The sequence below is a fragment of the Panicum virgatum genome, chromosome 5N, assembly GCF_016808335.1.
Source record: "Panicum virgatum strain AP13 chromosome 5N, P.virgatum_v5, whole genome shotgun sequence".
Lineage (NCBI taxonomy): Eukaryota > Viridiplantae > Streptophyta > Magnoliopsida > Poales > Poaceae > Panicum > Panicum virgatum.
In genome coordinates, this window is record NC_053149.1 from 16,010,303 (window position 1) to 16,026,836 (window position 16,534).

General features: G+C 47.6%; 2 protein-coding genes and 2 long non-coding RNA genes across 6 annotated transcripts; 1 reads left to right on the top strand and 3 right to left on the bottom strand.

Moving 5' to 3' along the window:
- Positions 1-5,593: 5,593 nt before the first annotated feature.
- LOC120672006 lies at positions 5,594-8,614 on the bottom strand. The gene is made up of 4 exons (XR_005673933.1): positions 8,214-8,614; positions 7,633-8,110; positions 6,594-7,545; positions 5,594-6,060 (listed from the first exon to the last, which is right to left on the bottom strand). It is a non-coding gene; the product is annotated as an uncharacterized LOC120672006 (long non-coding RNA).
- On the top strand, positions 6,702-9,920 carry LOC120672004 (transcription factor PHYTOCHROME INTERACTING FACTOR-LIKE 15-like). Of its 2 annotated transcripts, none has more exons than XM_039952285.1 (7): positions 6,702-7,045; positions 7,139-8,165; positions 8,250-8,342; positions 8,457-8,522; positions 8,609-8,674; positions 8,759-9,238; positions 9,339-9,920. In XM_039952285.1, coding segments are annotated over exons 1-7 (1,848 nt in total). In that variant the 5' UTR covers positions 6,702-7,043; the 3' UTR covers positions 9,453-9,920. The 2 variants fall into 2 exon arrangements, with proteins under 2 accessions (XP_039808219.1, XP_039808218.1); XM_039952284.1 differs by having other exon boundaries at positions 7,001-8,165; positions 9,339-9,467; positions 9,546-9,920.
- On the bottom strand, positions 9,812-12,264 carry LOC120672007. 2 transcript variants are annotated; one of them, XR_005673935.1, is made up of 3 exons: positions 12,128-12,264; positions 10,389-11,182; positions 9,812-9,933 (listed from the first exon to the last, which is right to left on the bottom strand). It is a non-coding gene; the product is annotated as an uncharacterized LOC120672007 (long non-coding RNA). The 2 variants fall into 2 exon arrangements; XR_005673934.1 differs by lacking the exon at positions 12,128-12,264 and having other exon boundaries at positions 10,389-12,101.
- Positions 12,265-12,818: 554 nt separating this feature from the next.
- Positions 12,819-16,017, bottom strand: LOC120672005. The gene is made up of 8 exons (XM_039952286.1): positions 15,708-16,017; positions 15,551-15,613; positions 15,302-15,463; positions 15,034-15,216; positions 14,818-14,948; positions 13,988-14,156; positions 13,749-13,878; positions 12,819-13,218 (listed from the first exon to the last, which is right to left on the bottom strand). The coding sequence occupies exons 1-8, from the start codon at positions 15,930-15,932 to the stop codon at positions 13,022-13,024; spliced, it is 1,260 nt and encodes a 419-aa protein (XP_039808220.1). The 5' UTR covers positions 15,933-16,017; the 3' UTR covers positions 12,819-13,021.
- Between the last annotated feature and the right edge of the window lie 517 nt (positions 16,018-16,534).

Genomic DNA, 16,534 nt, shown 5'->3' on the forward strand with positions numbered 1-16,534 from the left:
GCTCAACGACGGAAACTCGATTTTGAAACTAATTAGCTTACGATTTGACTTAGCGGATTTTGGGATGTTACACCTTCTGCATCCCAGGCATTCATATCTGCAAGCGAGACTTCGCTGGAATCATCTACAGGGACCACTTCTACTTCATCGCCATCCCATTGGACCAGATACTGATGCATTGTGGAAGGGATACAACAGTTGGTGTGAATCCAATCTCTCCCAAGCAACACCGTGTACGTGCTCTTGCTGTTGACGATGAAGAATGAAGTCGGAATCGTCTTGCGGCCCACTGTCAACTCCACATTAAGAACCCCCATTGCTTCTGATGGCTGCCCATTGAAGTCATTGAGCGTCACGTTGGTCTTAATGAGGTCGGCAGAAGAACGCCCCAACCGGCGCAGCACTGAATATGGCATCAGGTTGACTGCAGCACCGGCGTCAACCAACATCCTGTTGACGGGTTTACCGTTGATGAAGCCCTTGAGATACAGCCCCTTCAAATGTTTGTAGCTTTTTTCCTTTGGCTTCTCAAAGATGATCGGCTGGGGGCCAAGATCCAACTGTGCAATAGGCAAATCCTCCGGCTGGGGTGCCCGGAACTCTGATGGGAGCACGAACACCATGTTCACATTAGCCGATGGCTTCTCATCGGCTTTTGCTTGCTTGAGGCACCACTCTTTCCTTGGAGGGCGCCTTTCCACCCTTCGCGGGTGCCTGACCTATTCCGTGAGATCCGGACGTGCCTTCCTCAGCACGTCGAGATACCTTGCTTCTGCCTCTTCTAGATTGCGCAAGCGCTGCACTCTGCGCTTCTGCGAGCGATTAAGCCCGTCAGGGCACCACCGTGGGCGATGGTACCTGTCTTCTTCTTCTGGCTCGGAATCACCCTTGGTCGGCCGCTCAACATGATCGTCGTGACGCACTTTGGGACCCAAGCACCGGAACACCGATGTCTCGCCTGGCTGGCGTGTCCAAGGCCTGCACTCCAGACAATCATCTATAGTGGGCAATCGGCTCATGCCGGAATTCCAGCAGTACCTGAAGAACGGGCAATGCCAGTGGTCACGTACAGCCTAGCGCCTTCCCAGCGTCCTCCCTGTGCGATACTCAAATTCCTCTTCTTCCGATTGATATCGGCGACACAGCTTGTGCTGATATTCATACTTTTCCAGAAGCCGATCGGAAGCAGAAAGCTGATTACGGATGTGACGCACTTGCTCTTCAGTAATATGCTGTCGCCCTGGCTCATTTTGATCCTGGGGCCGTTTGCCAGAAACGGCCTCTCTCCTTTGCTCGTCACAACGACGTACAGACCCCGCCATGTTGATCTGGAATGAAAAATTCTAGCCCGTAGGAGTGAAGTCCGACAACTCTACCACGTTAGCTTGCGGGAAGGGCTTCGTGTCAACCTTCATCGTGTGTTGAGCCAGAATTAATCGGCCTTGCTCGATAGCCGATTGGATCTGACGACGGAGCTTCTTGCATTCACCCGTGGCATGAGTGAACGAATGATGCCATTTACAGTATAGCCTCCCCTGCAGCTCTTGTGCGGTTGGCAGCTTGTGATTCTTTGGGAGCTTCAGCTGTTTTTCTTTGAGCAGCAGATCAAATATCTGCTCTGCTTTGGCTACGTCGAAGTCGAAGCCCTTCACAAGCCCCTACTGTTTGATCCATTTGCATGGGACGGGGTTTGCCCCCGAGTCCACTTTGCCACGGCCACTTCTTGTTCCTCGCCAGAGTCATCAGATTCATCTGCTTGGGCCATGTTCACATGGCGCTTGAACTTGTCCTGGTACAGCTCAGGATGGTAGAGCTCATATGCCGTAAGCTTCTGCACCAGGTGCGCCAGAGATGTGAACTCCAACTGGAAAGCCATATCCTTGATCGGCTTAGCGAGTCCCAGAACCGCCAGATCGATTGCCTCCTTCTCCGTAATGCGTGATGAGTAGCACCGATTCTTGACTTCTCTGAAGCGTTGTACGTACTCTGAGACAGTCTCTCCTCGCTTCTGCCTGACTTGGGCGAGGTCGGCAATCCCAGCTTCAGCAGCCTCTGAGTGATACTGAGTATGGAACTGATCCTCCAGCTGCCTCCAAGTTCGAATAGAATCTGGAGCCAATGACACGTACCATCCAAAAGCTGGGCCTGTGAGGGATTGACCGAAGAACCGGACCCTCAGCGGATCCGATACTGAGATCATCCCAAGCTACATTAAGTATCGGCTCACATGCTCAATGGAGCTGGCTCCTTCTGACCCGTTGAACTTGGTGAACTCAGGGAGCCGATACTTGGGTGGCAATGGGATCAAGTCGTAGTCACTCGGATACGGCTTGGAATAGCCGATCGCTTTTCTCTTGGGCAGGATGCCGAACTGGTCTCTCAGTATTGCACTGACCTGCTCCACACTAAGAACTCCTGGGGCCGATGGCTCAGCAGTCGGCCCAGTAGCGTACTTTGCCAACCACGCTTGTTTCTCCGCGTCTGCTCCAGAAGCTCCTGGGTTTACCAACTGCACCGAGCGTGTTGGACTGACGCTGTCAGGAATGTATGTGCACGTGTAGCCGTGCGGGATTTCCTTGGGTGGCTCGGTGAGGAACTGGCCTTCTCCAAGATCACCGCCGATCTTGTGGACGACGTAGATCGGCGAATAATGCGAGTAGGACACTGGCGGCTTGGTTTGCAATGCAGCTTCCCCCTGTGACTCCCCAGAGTTGGTCCCGACGGGGAGTACTGGCTCTTGATTACCTCCTGGACAACGCGATGTGCCACGCGCTCAAGCTCGTTCACCAGGCTTTCTGAGTGCCGATGGAGCGTGTGAGCCACCATGTAGTTCATCTCCTGGCGTAGGGCCCTGGTACGTTCCTCTAAAGGCACGGACAGATCAACGTTGTCGAGGGCGCCCTCTGGTGAGAACCCCTTCCACCTGATGCCATGGTTGCGGGTCCTCTCAAAAGAGCCGATGAGATCGGCTTCGAACTGAGCTTGTGTTCTGGAGTCAGCTCTTCATACGTGACAGGTTTGGTGACCGGCAGAACCGATGCTTGGTCCTGAGCTCCTGTCATCTCTGCGGTGGGCGTTATTGTTGATGAAGGTCCCACTGGGCGTGCCAGAATGTGTTGTCGGTCGAAACCCACCGGCGAGCAGCGACAGGCAACACGAAGAGCCAGGAAGTCACCGGAGCGCTGGCAGGCACTGCTCCCTCGTCGACGGCCCGCAATTCCGTCACGCGCCCGGAGTTTCCGGAGAATGTCGGGCGTGCCACCTGACCTATACCCGATCAGGAAGGTGCGAACGTGCTTGCAATGATTTGCCTGCATACACAAACACGTGGAAACATAAGTCTGAGCCGTGGTCGGCTCCCTAGGATGACTCTTGCATCGGCTTTAAAGAGCCGATCGAGTCCCGGTGTCAGATTGGATCTGTACCTATCCGGATATTGATAAATAAAGCAAATGACTGTAAAGCTGCTTCAATTAAACCTAACTAATCTAATACACGATGGTAAAAGCTTCACCGCTAAATCGGAACATCCTACACGTGATTGGGCCTAATAAACGTAACAGATAACTAAATCATAACCCAAAACAGAGGCCTAAGAACAAGCAAGAGCCGATTCCCGGATCAATTCCCTGTTAAGACTAGAGCAAAGCATCTAATACATCACTGGATCATTCAATCCGTTTGTAAGGCCTAACCTAGCAGATATTACGACAACTCTTAAGAATAAGAGCAAACCATAACAGATTAGATCTACTAGACGGAAAAAAGCAGGGTGTTGTCTCCGTGTAACTAATTCTATGCAACAAGAACTAGCATAAGATTGAAACATGACTGCACGGAAACAACATGATATTCGTAGATGATAAGCAACGAAGCACAACAGATCTATTAAAAGCCATGCTACGACCATCAAGATAACTAGCATTACTCGCCATAAAAAACCCTTCAGTACGAGTAACACCAAGGTAAAAGCAAGTACAACGCTGCCCTGATCGCAAGAAGCGATCAGGGCAGCATGACGCTTACTTGGATGAAACCCTAGAATTAGGGGTGGCGATGCGCCGAGAGTTGTTGTTTGCGAGACGTGATGACGTTTTTTTTTATGAATAATATAGGGTATATATTTATAGTCCGGAGACTTGGGAAACAATCTAAACTAATCTTGTCCCGATCGGACTCTATCTCTAATCTTAAACTAAATCTAAAGATACATGGCCCATGTGGCCCAAACGCTCACGCAGGAGCCGATTTACAAGCCTTCTTCAATCTCCTGCTTCAAGCCCATCTTGCTTTCGGTCTATAAATTAATCCTGTTAATTTATGGCGATAACACAACATACCTGTTCGGCAGCCACAGCTACCAACAAATTTAATTCAAAAATCTACAGTAAAACTAGAATCAATTTTGATACGTGATACAACAAAATATTGGCGCCAAAACAGCTATGATACAAAAAAAAATATTGGCGCCGAAACAGATATGTACCAGCAACAAAGACACGCCACACGAAAGTGAAGTAGGGGCAAAATCGACCTTTTGCGATTGAGTTAACACCGTTATCTGCCCAATCTAACGGAAGTGCTATTCTGGAAACAAAAATTCCAAGATAGGCTAGATAGGGAAGATTTGAAGTTTGGATGCTATAGAGGGAAGAGCAAGTTCTACTGATGCTAGATAGAGAATTTTCTCAAAATAATTGGTGCAGTCGTGTGAAAAATCTTCTCTGACGCCTACAGCTACCGACTCATCAGCAGATGCCTACAACTGTCTCAGTTAAATACTGCGGCCGCGTAGTACATAGTACTAGCTCTCCCCCAATATTATAAAGCCATAGCCCATAACATACGCTCTCTCATGCGTCACGCGTACCTGATTGCCCGAGTTCTGACGCGCCGTTGGTTCCGTCCCCAACTTGGAAACGGGCTAGCCGACAGGGCACGCCCATACTCCCCGTAGCTCAACATGCCGGATGTTTTTAATGCGCCAAACACTCCACGGCCCCCCGAGGGGATGGCCGCTAGCTCCCCGCGACGACCTCCAAAAGGAGGTAGTACTAGGATATTAGTTAGCCTCACTAGTCGTCGTTAGCGCCACTAATTAAGGCTAGAGCAAGTCAAACCACGCGCGCGCGCGCTTCTCCTCTTTCTGCCTCAGTCTCAGCAGCTGGATCAATGATTAGTAGTGGTACCCGCAAAAAAAATGATTAGTAGTGGTACTTGTGTGACGCGAGGGGGGCAGCCTTCGCGCACGCGCCACCGTCGCCCACCCCGCGCCTTTTCTTTAGCGGCGGAGGTGGAGGCAGGCTCTCCGGAGTGTCCTCGGCGAGTACACCTCGACCTCGTCATCATGAGCCGCTGCGGCGGCCACCGACTCGCCCCATACGCCCCCCCGCACGGGCAGCGCACACGTCTGGGCTGGATGCCTGGATCCGCCGCGCTGCCCAAAGAGTGCGTTTAGATTTGCGAAAAGCTGGTAAAAAGGATTGCATCGGATACTGTAGTATATTGTAGCACTTTTCGTTTATTTGTGGTAAATATTATTCTACCATAGGCTAACTAGACTCAAAAGATTCGTCTCGCAACATACATCAAAACTATGCAATTAGTTTTTTTATTTATCTACATTTAATACTCCATATATGAGTCATTTGTTATATTTAATATTTCGATGTGATTTCAATGTGACGAAAAGTTTGAAAATTTTGAAGGAAGTGAACACAGCCAAAGTGGCTTTGCCTTCCACCCTTCTCCTTCAGCTCCCTTTTTCTTTTCTGCTTTGGCAGCCAGCGATGCCGCTTTTTGGCTTTGCAGATGCCAGAGGCCGGCCGGACGGAGTCGTCCTCGCTGGGACGACGGACTCTGCTGCAGTTGTTGAGGTGGATGCCCTGCCCATAGATCGATCGGTCGCAAGTACATGTACACTTGGTGGCGCAGCTGCTCGCGGCAGGCTGTCTAACTGCTGCACTGCACGAGGCGCAGCAGTGTTCCCCGCTGCTCATCATTCATGCGATGGGGATTTCGGTCCCCCGACCCGGCGATCACCCAATCATTTAGATCTAGCTGTGCAAGAAATAGTGCTAGCGAGTTAGTAGTAGCAGCAGCAGCAATTCCACTTACCAAGGTGGACTGTAGAGAACGATTGCAGGTTTGTATCTGTATAAATAAGTGGCTTCATGCTACACCAGGTAGTAGATCTTTCTTACAATACAGCCTATGCGACAGTAATCATCTGGAGTAGATAACCAATGCAAGCTAACTAATATTGTACTGAAGTTATAGGATCCATGCATGTCAAGGTTACTACTACTAGTAGTATATACGCGTGTGTGATCTGATTCTTATGGTAGGCCAGGCCCTGATTAACATGCAAGTAACAAAGGATTATTGTTAGTAGGTAGTAGCTACGGAGCATGGGATCAGCACCTAGTATTGTAATAGTACGGCAGGCAGCCAACTGCGCCTAGAAAATAATTGCCGCTGTACCCAACTCCTAACTAGGAGGAGAGGAGCGGAGCGGAGCATCAATCCAAAGAGAGGAAGAGTACAAGGAAGATACTGTGGCTAGCACAGTGGGCGGATACACACACCCATACCTTGGGGGGGCGGGCGGGTACAGAGCACCGCCTAGGCCGACGGCGTTGCCTTGCACATTTTTGCCCATCTTATCTGCTTGTCCATTTCCATCCACCGCCTGCCGGGGTCCCCACGTCTTATCTCCCGCAGGGCAACAGTGCCCGCAGCTTGCCCTCCCGCTCGCTGTTAACTGCCATTTCCCACCGAGCTGAGGCCGAGAGCTCCCAGCCCCCCTCCTGTAGCCAAGCTCGGCTCCTGAGCAACAAGAAGCAAGCAGCACCAGCAGCAGCAGAGGCAGAACCAACCGGTTAGCCGTCGCGTTCGATCAACAGCCAGTCCGCTGTTGCGCCGCCGCCGCGATCTCTGTTCCCAGTGCGCTCACCTCCACCAAGCGTGCCTTGCCTGCTGTCCCCTCCCCCTGCGCCTGCTCGCCGCGAGCCCCTGTGTCGTCCACCGAGCTCCAGGCCCAGATGTGAGCGATCCTTTTTCCCTCCCAGCTGACCATGCTTCTGTTCCAATCGGTTCTTGCTTGCTTACGGTCCTCGTGCATGTACGTGGGATGCAGGTCCGACGGCAACGAGTTTGCAGAGCTTCTGTGGGAGAACGGGCATGCAGTGGTGCACGGGCGGAGGAAGCAGCCGCCCCAGACCTCGTTCCCGCCCTTCACCTGCGGCGCTGCCAGCAGCAGCCGGGCTCAAGAAAAGCAGCCGGGCGGTGACCCCGTGGCGCTGTTGAAGACAGGAGGTGTCTTCGGTGCCGGCGGCTTGGCCCCGTCGCTTCACGACTTCTCCTCCGGCCTAGACGCCACCCGTGATAACGGTGATCTTGATGACACCGTGCCCTGGATCCACTACCCCATCATCGAGGAAGACACCGCCGAGCCTGCCCTTGCGGGCAGCTACAGCCCGGATTTCTTCTCGGAGCTCCATGCAGCGGCGGCGGCGGCGACGAACCTCGGCTCCCTGCCACCACCTGTCCAGCACACCAACACCAACAGGAGTAACCCGGTCGTCACCACCAGCAGAGAACCAGAACCCTCAAAGGAAAGCCACCGCTTACCGATTCCAGGTCCAGCCACCTGGCCTGAACCACAAGCCGAGTTCGCGGCCACCAAGCAGCCTCGGCTGGGCGGCAGCGGAGAGGGCTTGATGAACTTCTCCCTCTTCTCTAGGCCGGCCGCCATGGCGCGAGCAAGCCTGCAGAACGCGCAGAGGCCGCCACAAACAGGCACGGACAAGGCTTCCAATGTCACCACGAGCACCCGTGTGGAGTCGACGGTCCTCCAGTCGGCCAGGGGGGCAAGAGCTGCCCCTGGGTTCACGGAGCAGAGGACGGCGTGGCCACAACAGCCCAAGGAGGTGCGGTTCTCCTGCACGGCAGCACCGACAGCTGGTAACCTGCAGCAAGAGATGCCCCCGGACAGACTTGCCAGCATGGCTCTGCAGAAAAAGGTTGAGACCAGGAAGGCGCCCGAGGCCGCAGTCGCAACTTCGTCGGTCTGCTCCGGCAATGGCGCTGGAACAGGAAATGACGAGTCCTGGCGCCAACACAAGAGGAAGAGTCAAGCCGAGTGCTCTGCTAGCCAAGATGATGTGAGTAGATACTATGGTATATGCAATGTCTTTGATCTAACAACATACCTTGCAGTGCTAATTAAAAGGATTGGTTCTCTTCAGGACCTTGAAGATGAGTCCGGTGGCATGAGAAGATCTGGCAGCAGAGGCACGAAGCGCAGTCGCACCGCCGAGGTGCACAATTTGTCAGAAAGGGTAAGCAGGCCACTTCACAATATAACGCATTCATCAAGATACAGGCTAATTTCCTGGCCTTCAAAACGCGCGCTACAATTGAGCTGATCGCATTGCAATGCAACAAACCTGCAGAGGAGAAGAGACCGGATCAACGAGAAAATGCGCGCCTTGCAAGAACTCATCCCCAACTGCAACAAGGTACAGCTAGCCAATCTATCATTGTTTCCTCATCCATCTCTTGGTCCCGAGGCATTTGGTAGCAACAGATGTATCGTGTTTTGCAGATTGACAAAGCTTCAATGCTCGACGAAGCGATTGAGTACCTCAAAACCCTTCAGCTTCAAGTTCAGGTAATTCCAAATGTAACATGATTCTTTCAGATAAATGCAAATACAGAAGCACTGACAAGTTGTGTGGTTCTGTTTGGCACACAGATGATGTCCATGGGAAGTGGGCTGTGCATTCCTCCAATGCTGCTGCCACCAACCATGCAGCACTTGCAAATCCCCCCAATGGCTCATTTCCCTCATCTTGGCATGGGTTTGGGGTATAGGATGGGTGTCTTCGACATGAACAGCACCCCAGCGGTTCCATTTCCGTCTATGCCTGGTGCTCACTTTCCTTGCCCAATGATCCCAGGCCCACCACCACAAGGTCTTGGAATGCCTGGCAGAAACACGGTACCAATGTTTGGACTTCCCGGTCAAGCAATACATCCACCAGCATCTAGTGTACAACCATTTCCATATTTGGCTGGGCTTCCTGTTAGGCCAAACCTGCCCCCTCAAGTCTCAGCAGCCATGGCTAACATGGTGCAGCAGCAAGACGTAGCAACTCAACAACAGCAGAACATGAATAATGAAGCTCGACGGGGAGCAAATACAGGAGATCCAGAATTACAGACCATCCTGCAGGTAGCACTTCCACAAATAATACAAAAATAGTTTGAAAAGAATTTCTCCAATTTTTATCTGGATCTCTCATATATACATCCGATCTGCACAATTCTTCCAGGTTGAGAACCGGCATTTTAGTGTACCCTCTTCAGCACAAACAGAAAGCGGTCAGTTCTTGGATAGTGGCAGCAACAGGACTGATACTGCAGAGAGAAATGGGCCTGAAACATAACACCGGCATGGAAGTGTGTGTGATTTGACTCCAGTGCTAAAGTTGAGAGAAATTACTGGATTTTGCACAAAACTCATATCGGAAAGTACACAGCTCATGATTTTTCAGGTCCCAACTAACAAGCTCCAGATGTGAAAATTAGCAAGTCATCCTGGAACAACTTACCGTGTTTCAAGATCCACGAAAGCTGATCTATGACTTGACAAGAGAGCCCAATCAATCGAGATGGAATGAATTGTTGGCACGAGTCAAGCTTTAGTGAGCTAAGATGCTCAAAAGTTTTGTGTAAAATATAGATGGTAGGTGCAAACTAGTTACAAGCTGCAAGTCTTGACAGCCAGTGCAGTTTTCCTTGAGTATTTTTTCTTGCTTCACTAAAGTCTTCTTGGACCAATATGTCTTATTTTCCAAACATATTCTGCGATCATATGCAAAGGATCTCGGTCTCCATATACTGGGTCTGCTTTATGTATATCTCTTCCTGCGCAGATAACAATGAGCTAACAACTATTCTGAGCCATATTCGTATATATGTAACAACATTCTTCCGCAACTATGTACGTGAGGCCCAAAGATAACTATTATGAAAGTTCTAGCAGTAGCCATTAATGACCCTACAGCTAAATATCATTTGAACATCAAGAAGCAGATAGAAGCAATTTACTTGATTCTAAATGGTACGAACTATTGAGCATGTTTATCACGCAGATGATGTGTACATTTCAATATATCTTGTGCCACATGTTCTTGACTACTTATTTTGCCCCAAAAGAAAAAAAAAAGGAGCAAAAGATGCAATCTACATGCTGCTTGATCCATTTATTTCTTTAAAAGGTATATTGTTCGGATATAAGGACACAAGCTATGGGAGAGATGTCCATAAAAAAGGAAGCTTCTGAGGAGCATGCAAAATGCTCAATCATGAATATATTTTACCTACACTTGATCTCATGATAGCTCAGCATGTCGACTTCAAGTGTCACCTTTGTTTGCCCATCAGGAAGCAGACATTAAATTATTAGTGACAATATAATTGTTATGCTATTAACAATAATAAAATAAGTTCCGGACCCAGCATGTAGGCAGGTACAATGTAAGAACGAAAAGATGGCGCAAAATTTAATCAGAAATGCTGCTCATGAATGAAGAGTCTTAAAGTATGTACATCTTTCGACTAGAAGAAGCTTTCGCGCACCCGGCACCTCAGTTTACTACTAGCTCATTTGCCCTGGTATTTTCAATCTTATGTTTTTAATTGCCCTGCAACATCAGTCTACAGTAAACTGTGTAAGAGGATAAGCTAGTTATGGTATCTAGCATTATTGTACTACTTAATGGAGGTACAGGATTGCTTTTCCCTACCTATTTTATTCCTGATTTGACATAACTTTGAAGACTGGTGTGGACAGGCATCGGATGGATTCATGCATCTATGCATGTGGAGCAAGCACAAGCGAAGTCCTCTCCAATAATTCAGGTCTTATCATTCTGGCCTAGGTGGTGTCGTCAGTTTTCAGGCCTATCCTCAGATCGTCCATTGATGGACCTTGCTCCCCTCAAAACGAGGAAATACTGTGCGCCTTGCAAGATAGACCTTTGCCAGCTTATCCTATGCTTCTCTTCTCTTTTCTTTTCTTTTCTTTTCCTCCTCTCCTTTTTCATTACCAATATTTTACTAGCTCCATCCCGAGCTGTAACTTTTGGTCAGCACCTATCCATGCCCTGATCATCTACAGTAAGGAAAATCACAGACAACGATATCTGAGAAAGGAAACACTGATGTTTATATATTCAAGGACTGAAGTGGGTACAGCAATGAAAACATTACATGTGGTGTTAGTTGGCCACGAACATGGACATGACAAGGTAACTCTATTGTCTTTATTCTACATATATTATTCCAGCGAACCCGGATTTGTACTATGATAGTCTCAACAATCACAATCAAGTCACCCAGTTAATCTTACTGAGATGCTGCTGAGATTCTCATTTTGCACCACAGAAATCAAAGCAAGGACTGGTTTCCAACCAAATAGTGTCAGTGTCAACTAGGTTCATAACAATGACTAAAGCCAATGGATCATTTCTGTTTGCTACTATACCAACTCAGCATGTCCTTCAAATGTTCTTGATATGTTGAAATAAGCACTCATATTGGATCTGCCCTAATTTCTTTTGGAGCTGTCCATAATTGCAATTATTCAATAGCTGTATCTTCCCACATGTTGATATGTTGTGACTGATAACATTTCAAACTCTGGTACTTGACATCTGATATTTTTTTACTAGAATTAATAGATGCAATAGTAGCATGTCGGTGGTTTAATAGATAATTAAAATTTGTTTAAGCAAGGTAGGCAAACTATATTATCTTTTTGTCACACTCAACCCCAGTAGGAGTTAAACTTTGCATACAAATCAAGTGAGGCCAGCAGAAATTTGCCCCTTTCAATAAAGTATAATCTACTAGCAGTTTAGCCACAGGCACTGCCTAGAAGCTGCAAAATAATGGCGATGCTTAAACAGTTCTAAGAACCCCACTACTGTTAGCTATAATCTCCTAGCGTGATATTAGGTTAAGCACACGGTGCCTAGCTAACTAGCTAATTGGTGAGAAAGGTAAGGTTATGGCCCAGCACAATAGTTTACAACTGCTAGTCTCTTTTAGTACTCACATCATTAAAAAAGAGGCTCAGATAAGCATGTGTCAGTTCCAGGCTTTATGTTCCTGTTATGAGCCTTTGATAAACTGTTAGCACTAGCATCATCTGTAAGGAGACGAAAAAGCTTTATAATAAGAAAACTTCTTAATTTGGAAACCCCATAGACTCACCAATTAAACAGATTCTTCAGTACTTCTACATTTAGTATTGCCGACCTTTCTCATAAGGAGTAAGACTGGTCTCAAAATGTCAGCATCATGAAGAAAGAACAGAGCAGATCAATCACTTCCATTGCTAATATTTAAGATCCACCTGTAGATGATCCATCCATTCTCCGTCATCCTTCAGGCAGCAATGATAAAAAGGGCTCACAATTCAACAAAGATAGTTGGTATAATAAGAAGTTAACTTTATGAAAGGATGAACTTACAGCCTGACACATCATAAAGCAGCATCACAAATATAGTGATACATATGATTTATTTCCGACAAGTCCAATACCACCCACACAGCATTATCCTATAGTGAGATGTGATCTTTGATTTTTTTTATAGATGCCAAATAAAAATGTGAACCATAGGTTCAATGCACAGAAAGCAACCAAAAATGTAGGCGGCATAAGAGAGAGCAGGGAATGTCAGCATAGGAAAGTAAATGCGAGTAAAACTGAATGGTATATGAATTAAGGTATTGAAACCACAAGTTTCAAAAAGTAAGAGGCAAACTGTTGAGGATCAATAAAATAGCAAGCATAGTTGCACGCCCTTGTCAGTAATATATTTGCAACAGTGTTAACCTTTTATAAGGATGTTTCAGAACAAACACAACACATACTGCGGGGACAAGATGATTCAACTAGGTCACACTATGTACAGATCAAATTGATTTAAGTGAAAAAACGAGCATTTAGATGGCCTCGAGTTTAATGCTTGACAAGTTATTGCTCAATGATTCAACGACTTCATCAGGTGATTCCTCGTTTGGATGTGGCATTGGTTCTTGAACTTGAATATGAGGGATCTCATCCTGCAATTCTGCTTCAAGCTTCCTGAACTCTTCCTCAATATCGCCTTCATCATCTATCGAATGGAGTGGTACTGATTCTGCAAAATAACTTGGTCAGAATGTAACAGAAAAACATAAACTACATAGAAAATTCATTAGTCCTTTCAAGATACTCCCTCCATCCACTTTTGATAGCTATATTTCAAAATCTCAAATGTTCAAAAATGATAGCTATATTTGCTATTGGCATGGGTTGTGGCAATAAATAGCACTAGAAACGAGGAGTTCCCAGTTAAAACATTGGAGGACCAACAAAAAGTCTATGTTACATTTATTAGATTGATAAGCACACTTGGTGCCATTGGTCATTGTGCCATATGGAAATATATCAATCAAAACTGGATGGAGGGAGTATAAGTGTAAACGAGGGCCAATATATAGAAGTAAATGGGGCGCATAAAGATTAGCCGAAAACATACGTGTGTAAGTTTGCAATGGTAACATCACGATCATGTTACTGTATTTCAGTAATTAGAGAGAACTTTGTATGCAAGTAACACTAGTTTTAGATGAATTAACTTGATTATAAACTCTTGAATTCCGAGTAAAAGAACCACAAACAACTTACCCAGGGCAGCATCAACTTCTCTTTGTGCAGCAACAAGCTCATCAACCTCCTTCAGATGGACATTAACCTCCTCAATGCTGACATTGTTCTCCTTCATTGCCTGGATACCAATTTCTATTGCCTCATAGACCTAGTAGCATGTACAGAGTTAATTTTTTATGCAACAAAGTGTCCATTGTAATATATATACAAACAAATAATTTAACTACTAGAATATATACATTTGTAAAAAATCGCACCTTCTTAGTTGATTCAGCACTAGCAATCAGGCTGATAACTTCTTCAACTCTTTCTAACAACTGCGTGCATCTGTTCCGGCTTTGTGAGAATACCTTAGACTGCCTCACATAATGATAAGCACCCTGTTTGTCCCCAGACTTGAAGGATGCCAATGCCCTTCTTCTTGAACTATGATAAGATATTTTTTTTGCAAAGAACAATTTCAGCATCAGCATTTTTCAAAATCCACTATAATCACACTAAGTCTATGGAATTCAGAATTAATCCATAGTGCACAGCATTCTTCAGTTCATCATTTAATCTAGAGCCGCCTAATGTTATGTTAACATACCCATGATTGTATGACCTAATTTTCAACATTGCGAATGTAACAAACTATTCATCCAGCAGCCAAACATAGGAAGTTGAAACCCTAAGAGAAATAACTTGTCAAATGATGAACTTGTCATGAAAATGTGAAATGCTTGACAAAGGGATGAGAACGTGATGGAAAACACAAAAGCATAAACTTGTCAAATCCGGTAGCAGGAAGCAATGGTCTGGCCCCTTCGCAATGCACAATGTCAGACAGGGAAAATCATAATAGCCAGCTACTTATGTGCTCGTGTTATTGTGTTGAAACTAGATGGATCATGTTAAGCAACCAGAAATAATTAATCTTGTGTTGAACTTCTATGTATAAAACTGGCCAAAGAAGTGTCATATGCTAGAATGAGTAGTCCAAGTCAGCAATCTATAGAAAGCAACAATTGCAAGGATGTCCTTTCGGAAGTCGAAACACTTGACTGCTACATGCAAATCGTAGACTCAAATTGTGAAATATACTAACATCTCGCATCTGCGATGAAGCACATCAAGCTGCTGCTGCAGCCTCTCTTCTGTCCAAACTAAGTGCAAGGTGTCATGGTCAAACTTGGATACAGCAGGAACTTGTGCCGAGTTGAGTGCAAACTTGACACCCTGCAGGCATGCATCCAACTGAATAAATACAGCAAGTTACTTGCTTCAGCAGAAACAATAGAATGCAGAACAAAAAGGAGCATACCTCAATAGGATCCTGCTTCCTGGCTACAAGGTACCGAGCTTTCCCAGATTGCGTCAAAATGCATAACGCGGCATGTGCATCCTCCTGATCGCAGAAGAAGCTATTGAATCTGCTAATCGTAACAACACATGCCGATGTCCAGTGAGAGTCACTCAATTGCCTAGCAATATCTGCAGCCCTTTCCTGCAGTGGACTAGCAGAGAAACAAATAAGAATTCCAGCATTCTACCTAGCAACAACTACACTTGGGTCCATCATTTTGACATACCTCGACCAACGATTTGAACACGAGGATGTCCTCCTGCGAAACAGGCCGCCTCGAGCTGATGGCCATCTGGCTCACCCTCCTGACCAGCTGGTACAGGCTCCCTGTGGACGGATCGATCAGCTCGGATTTGAGCAGTATGTCCCCATCTGCACGCATCTCTTCCTGCAAAATGAGCAGTAAATTTAAAATCCAGTTTCCCCGATCACCGTAGTAACAACATAATCTGAAATTGAGGTGGGAAGGACAGACCAGAACTTGCGGCAAGCAGAGCGGTGTGAGCCCCCCGGGACGCGCGAACCAAGCATTCGTCACCTGCAATTTGTCGCCGTCGTCGCGTCAGAGTGGGATGGAGGGAGGGAGGGAGGGAGCGAACCCAAGTGAGTTAGGGAGGAATCGGGTTGCTTACGAGGTGGGCGGGGGCGGAGCAGCGGCGGAGCCGGCGCGCGACGCGAAGCAGGAGGTCCTTCCAGAAGAGGAGCGTGGGGTGGGGCCAGTCGCGGCGCTGCCCCGTGAAGGCCTTGAACCTGGCGCGGAGGTCGGCACTGTCGGGGTCGTCCCACCAGCCGGCCGCGCCCACCTCCGCCCGCACCGCCGCCTCCCACTCCTCCCGTTCCCCCTCGCCGGGAACCATAGGCGGGGTACGCTGCTGCCGCGGCGGCGGGCTCGCCTGGAAGCGAGATACGAATTGCGGCAGCGGGTGGGTTTCGTTCGAGAACCGCGTTGAGAAGACAGGGAGAAGAGAAGAGAGTAGGGAAATGGGGAATTGGGTCGAGGCCTGTGGCGGTCGGTTTGGTTCGTTTGCGTTAGAGAGCTAGGCCACTTTCGGCCCAGTTTCAATCAGGCCACCAGGCCTATGAAGCCTCTGACCAGGTCTGTACACAGCCCAAGCACTTTCAGGCCATTTTCAGGGCCGGCGAGCCGAGCCCACACGGTTCACTCGTGGGCTCGTGGCGTGGACAAGCTTTGACAGCACGCAGGGCAACAGACTCTGGAGGAGACGGGCATGGGCGCCATTTTTTTTTTTTGAAGCCTCTACAGCTCTACCTAGATGAGAGGCTTCAAAAAAAAAAGTATGGTTACGCGAACCATCAACTGAGGCATACAATTGTTCGTGCATACAGCAATTTGGGTTGTAATTAGACCTAATTATCTAGACGAACTATTTCTAAAAGGTTTTGTGCATGCAGATAAGAATAAAGGAGGGTGACGTGACACATGCATGCAGATTTCAAA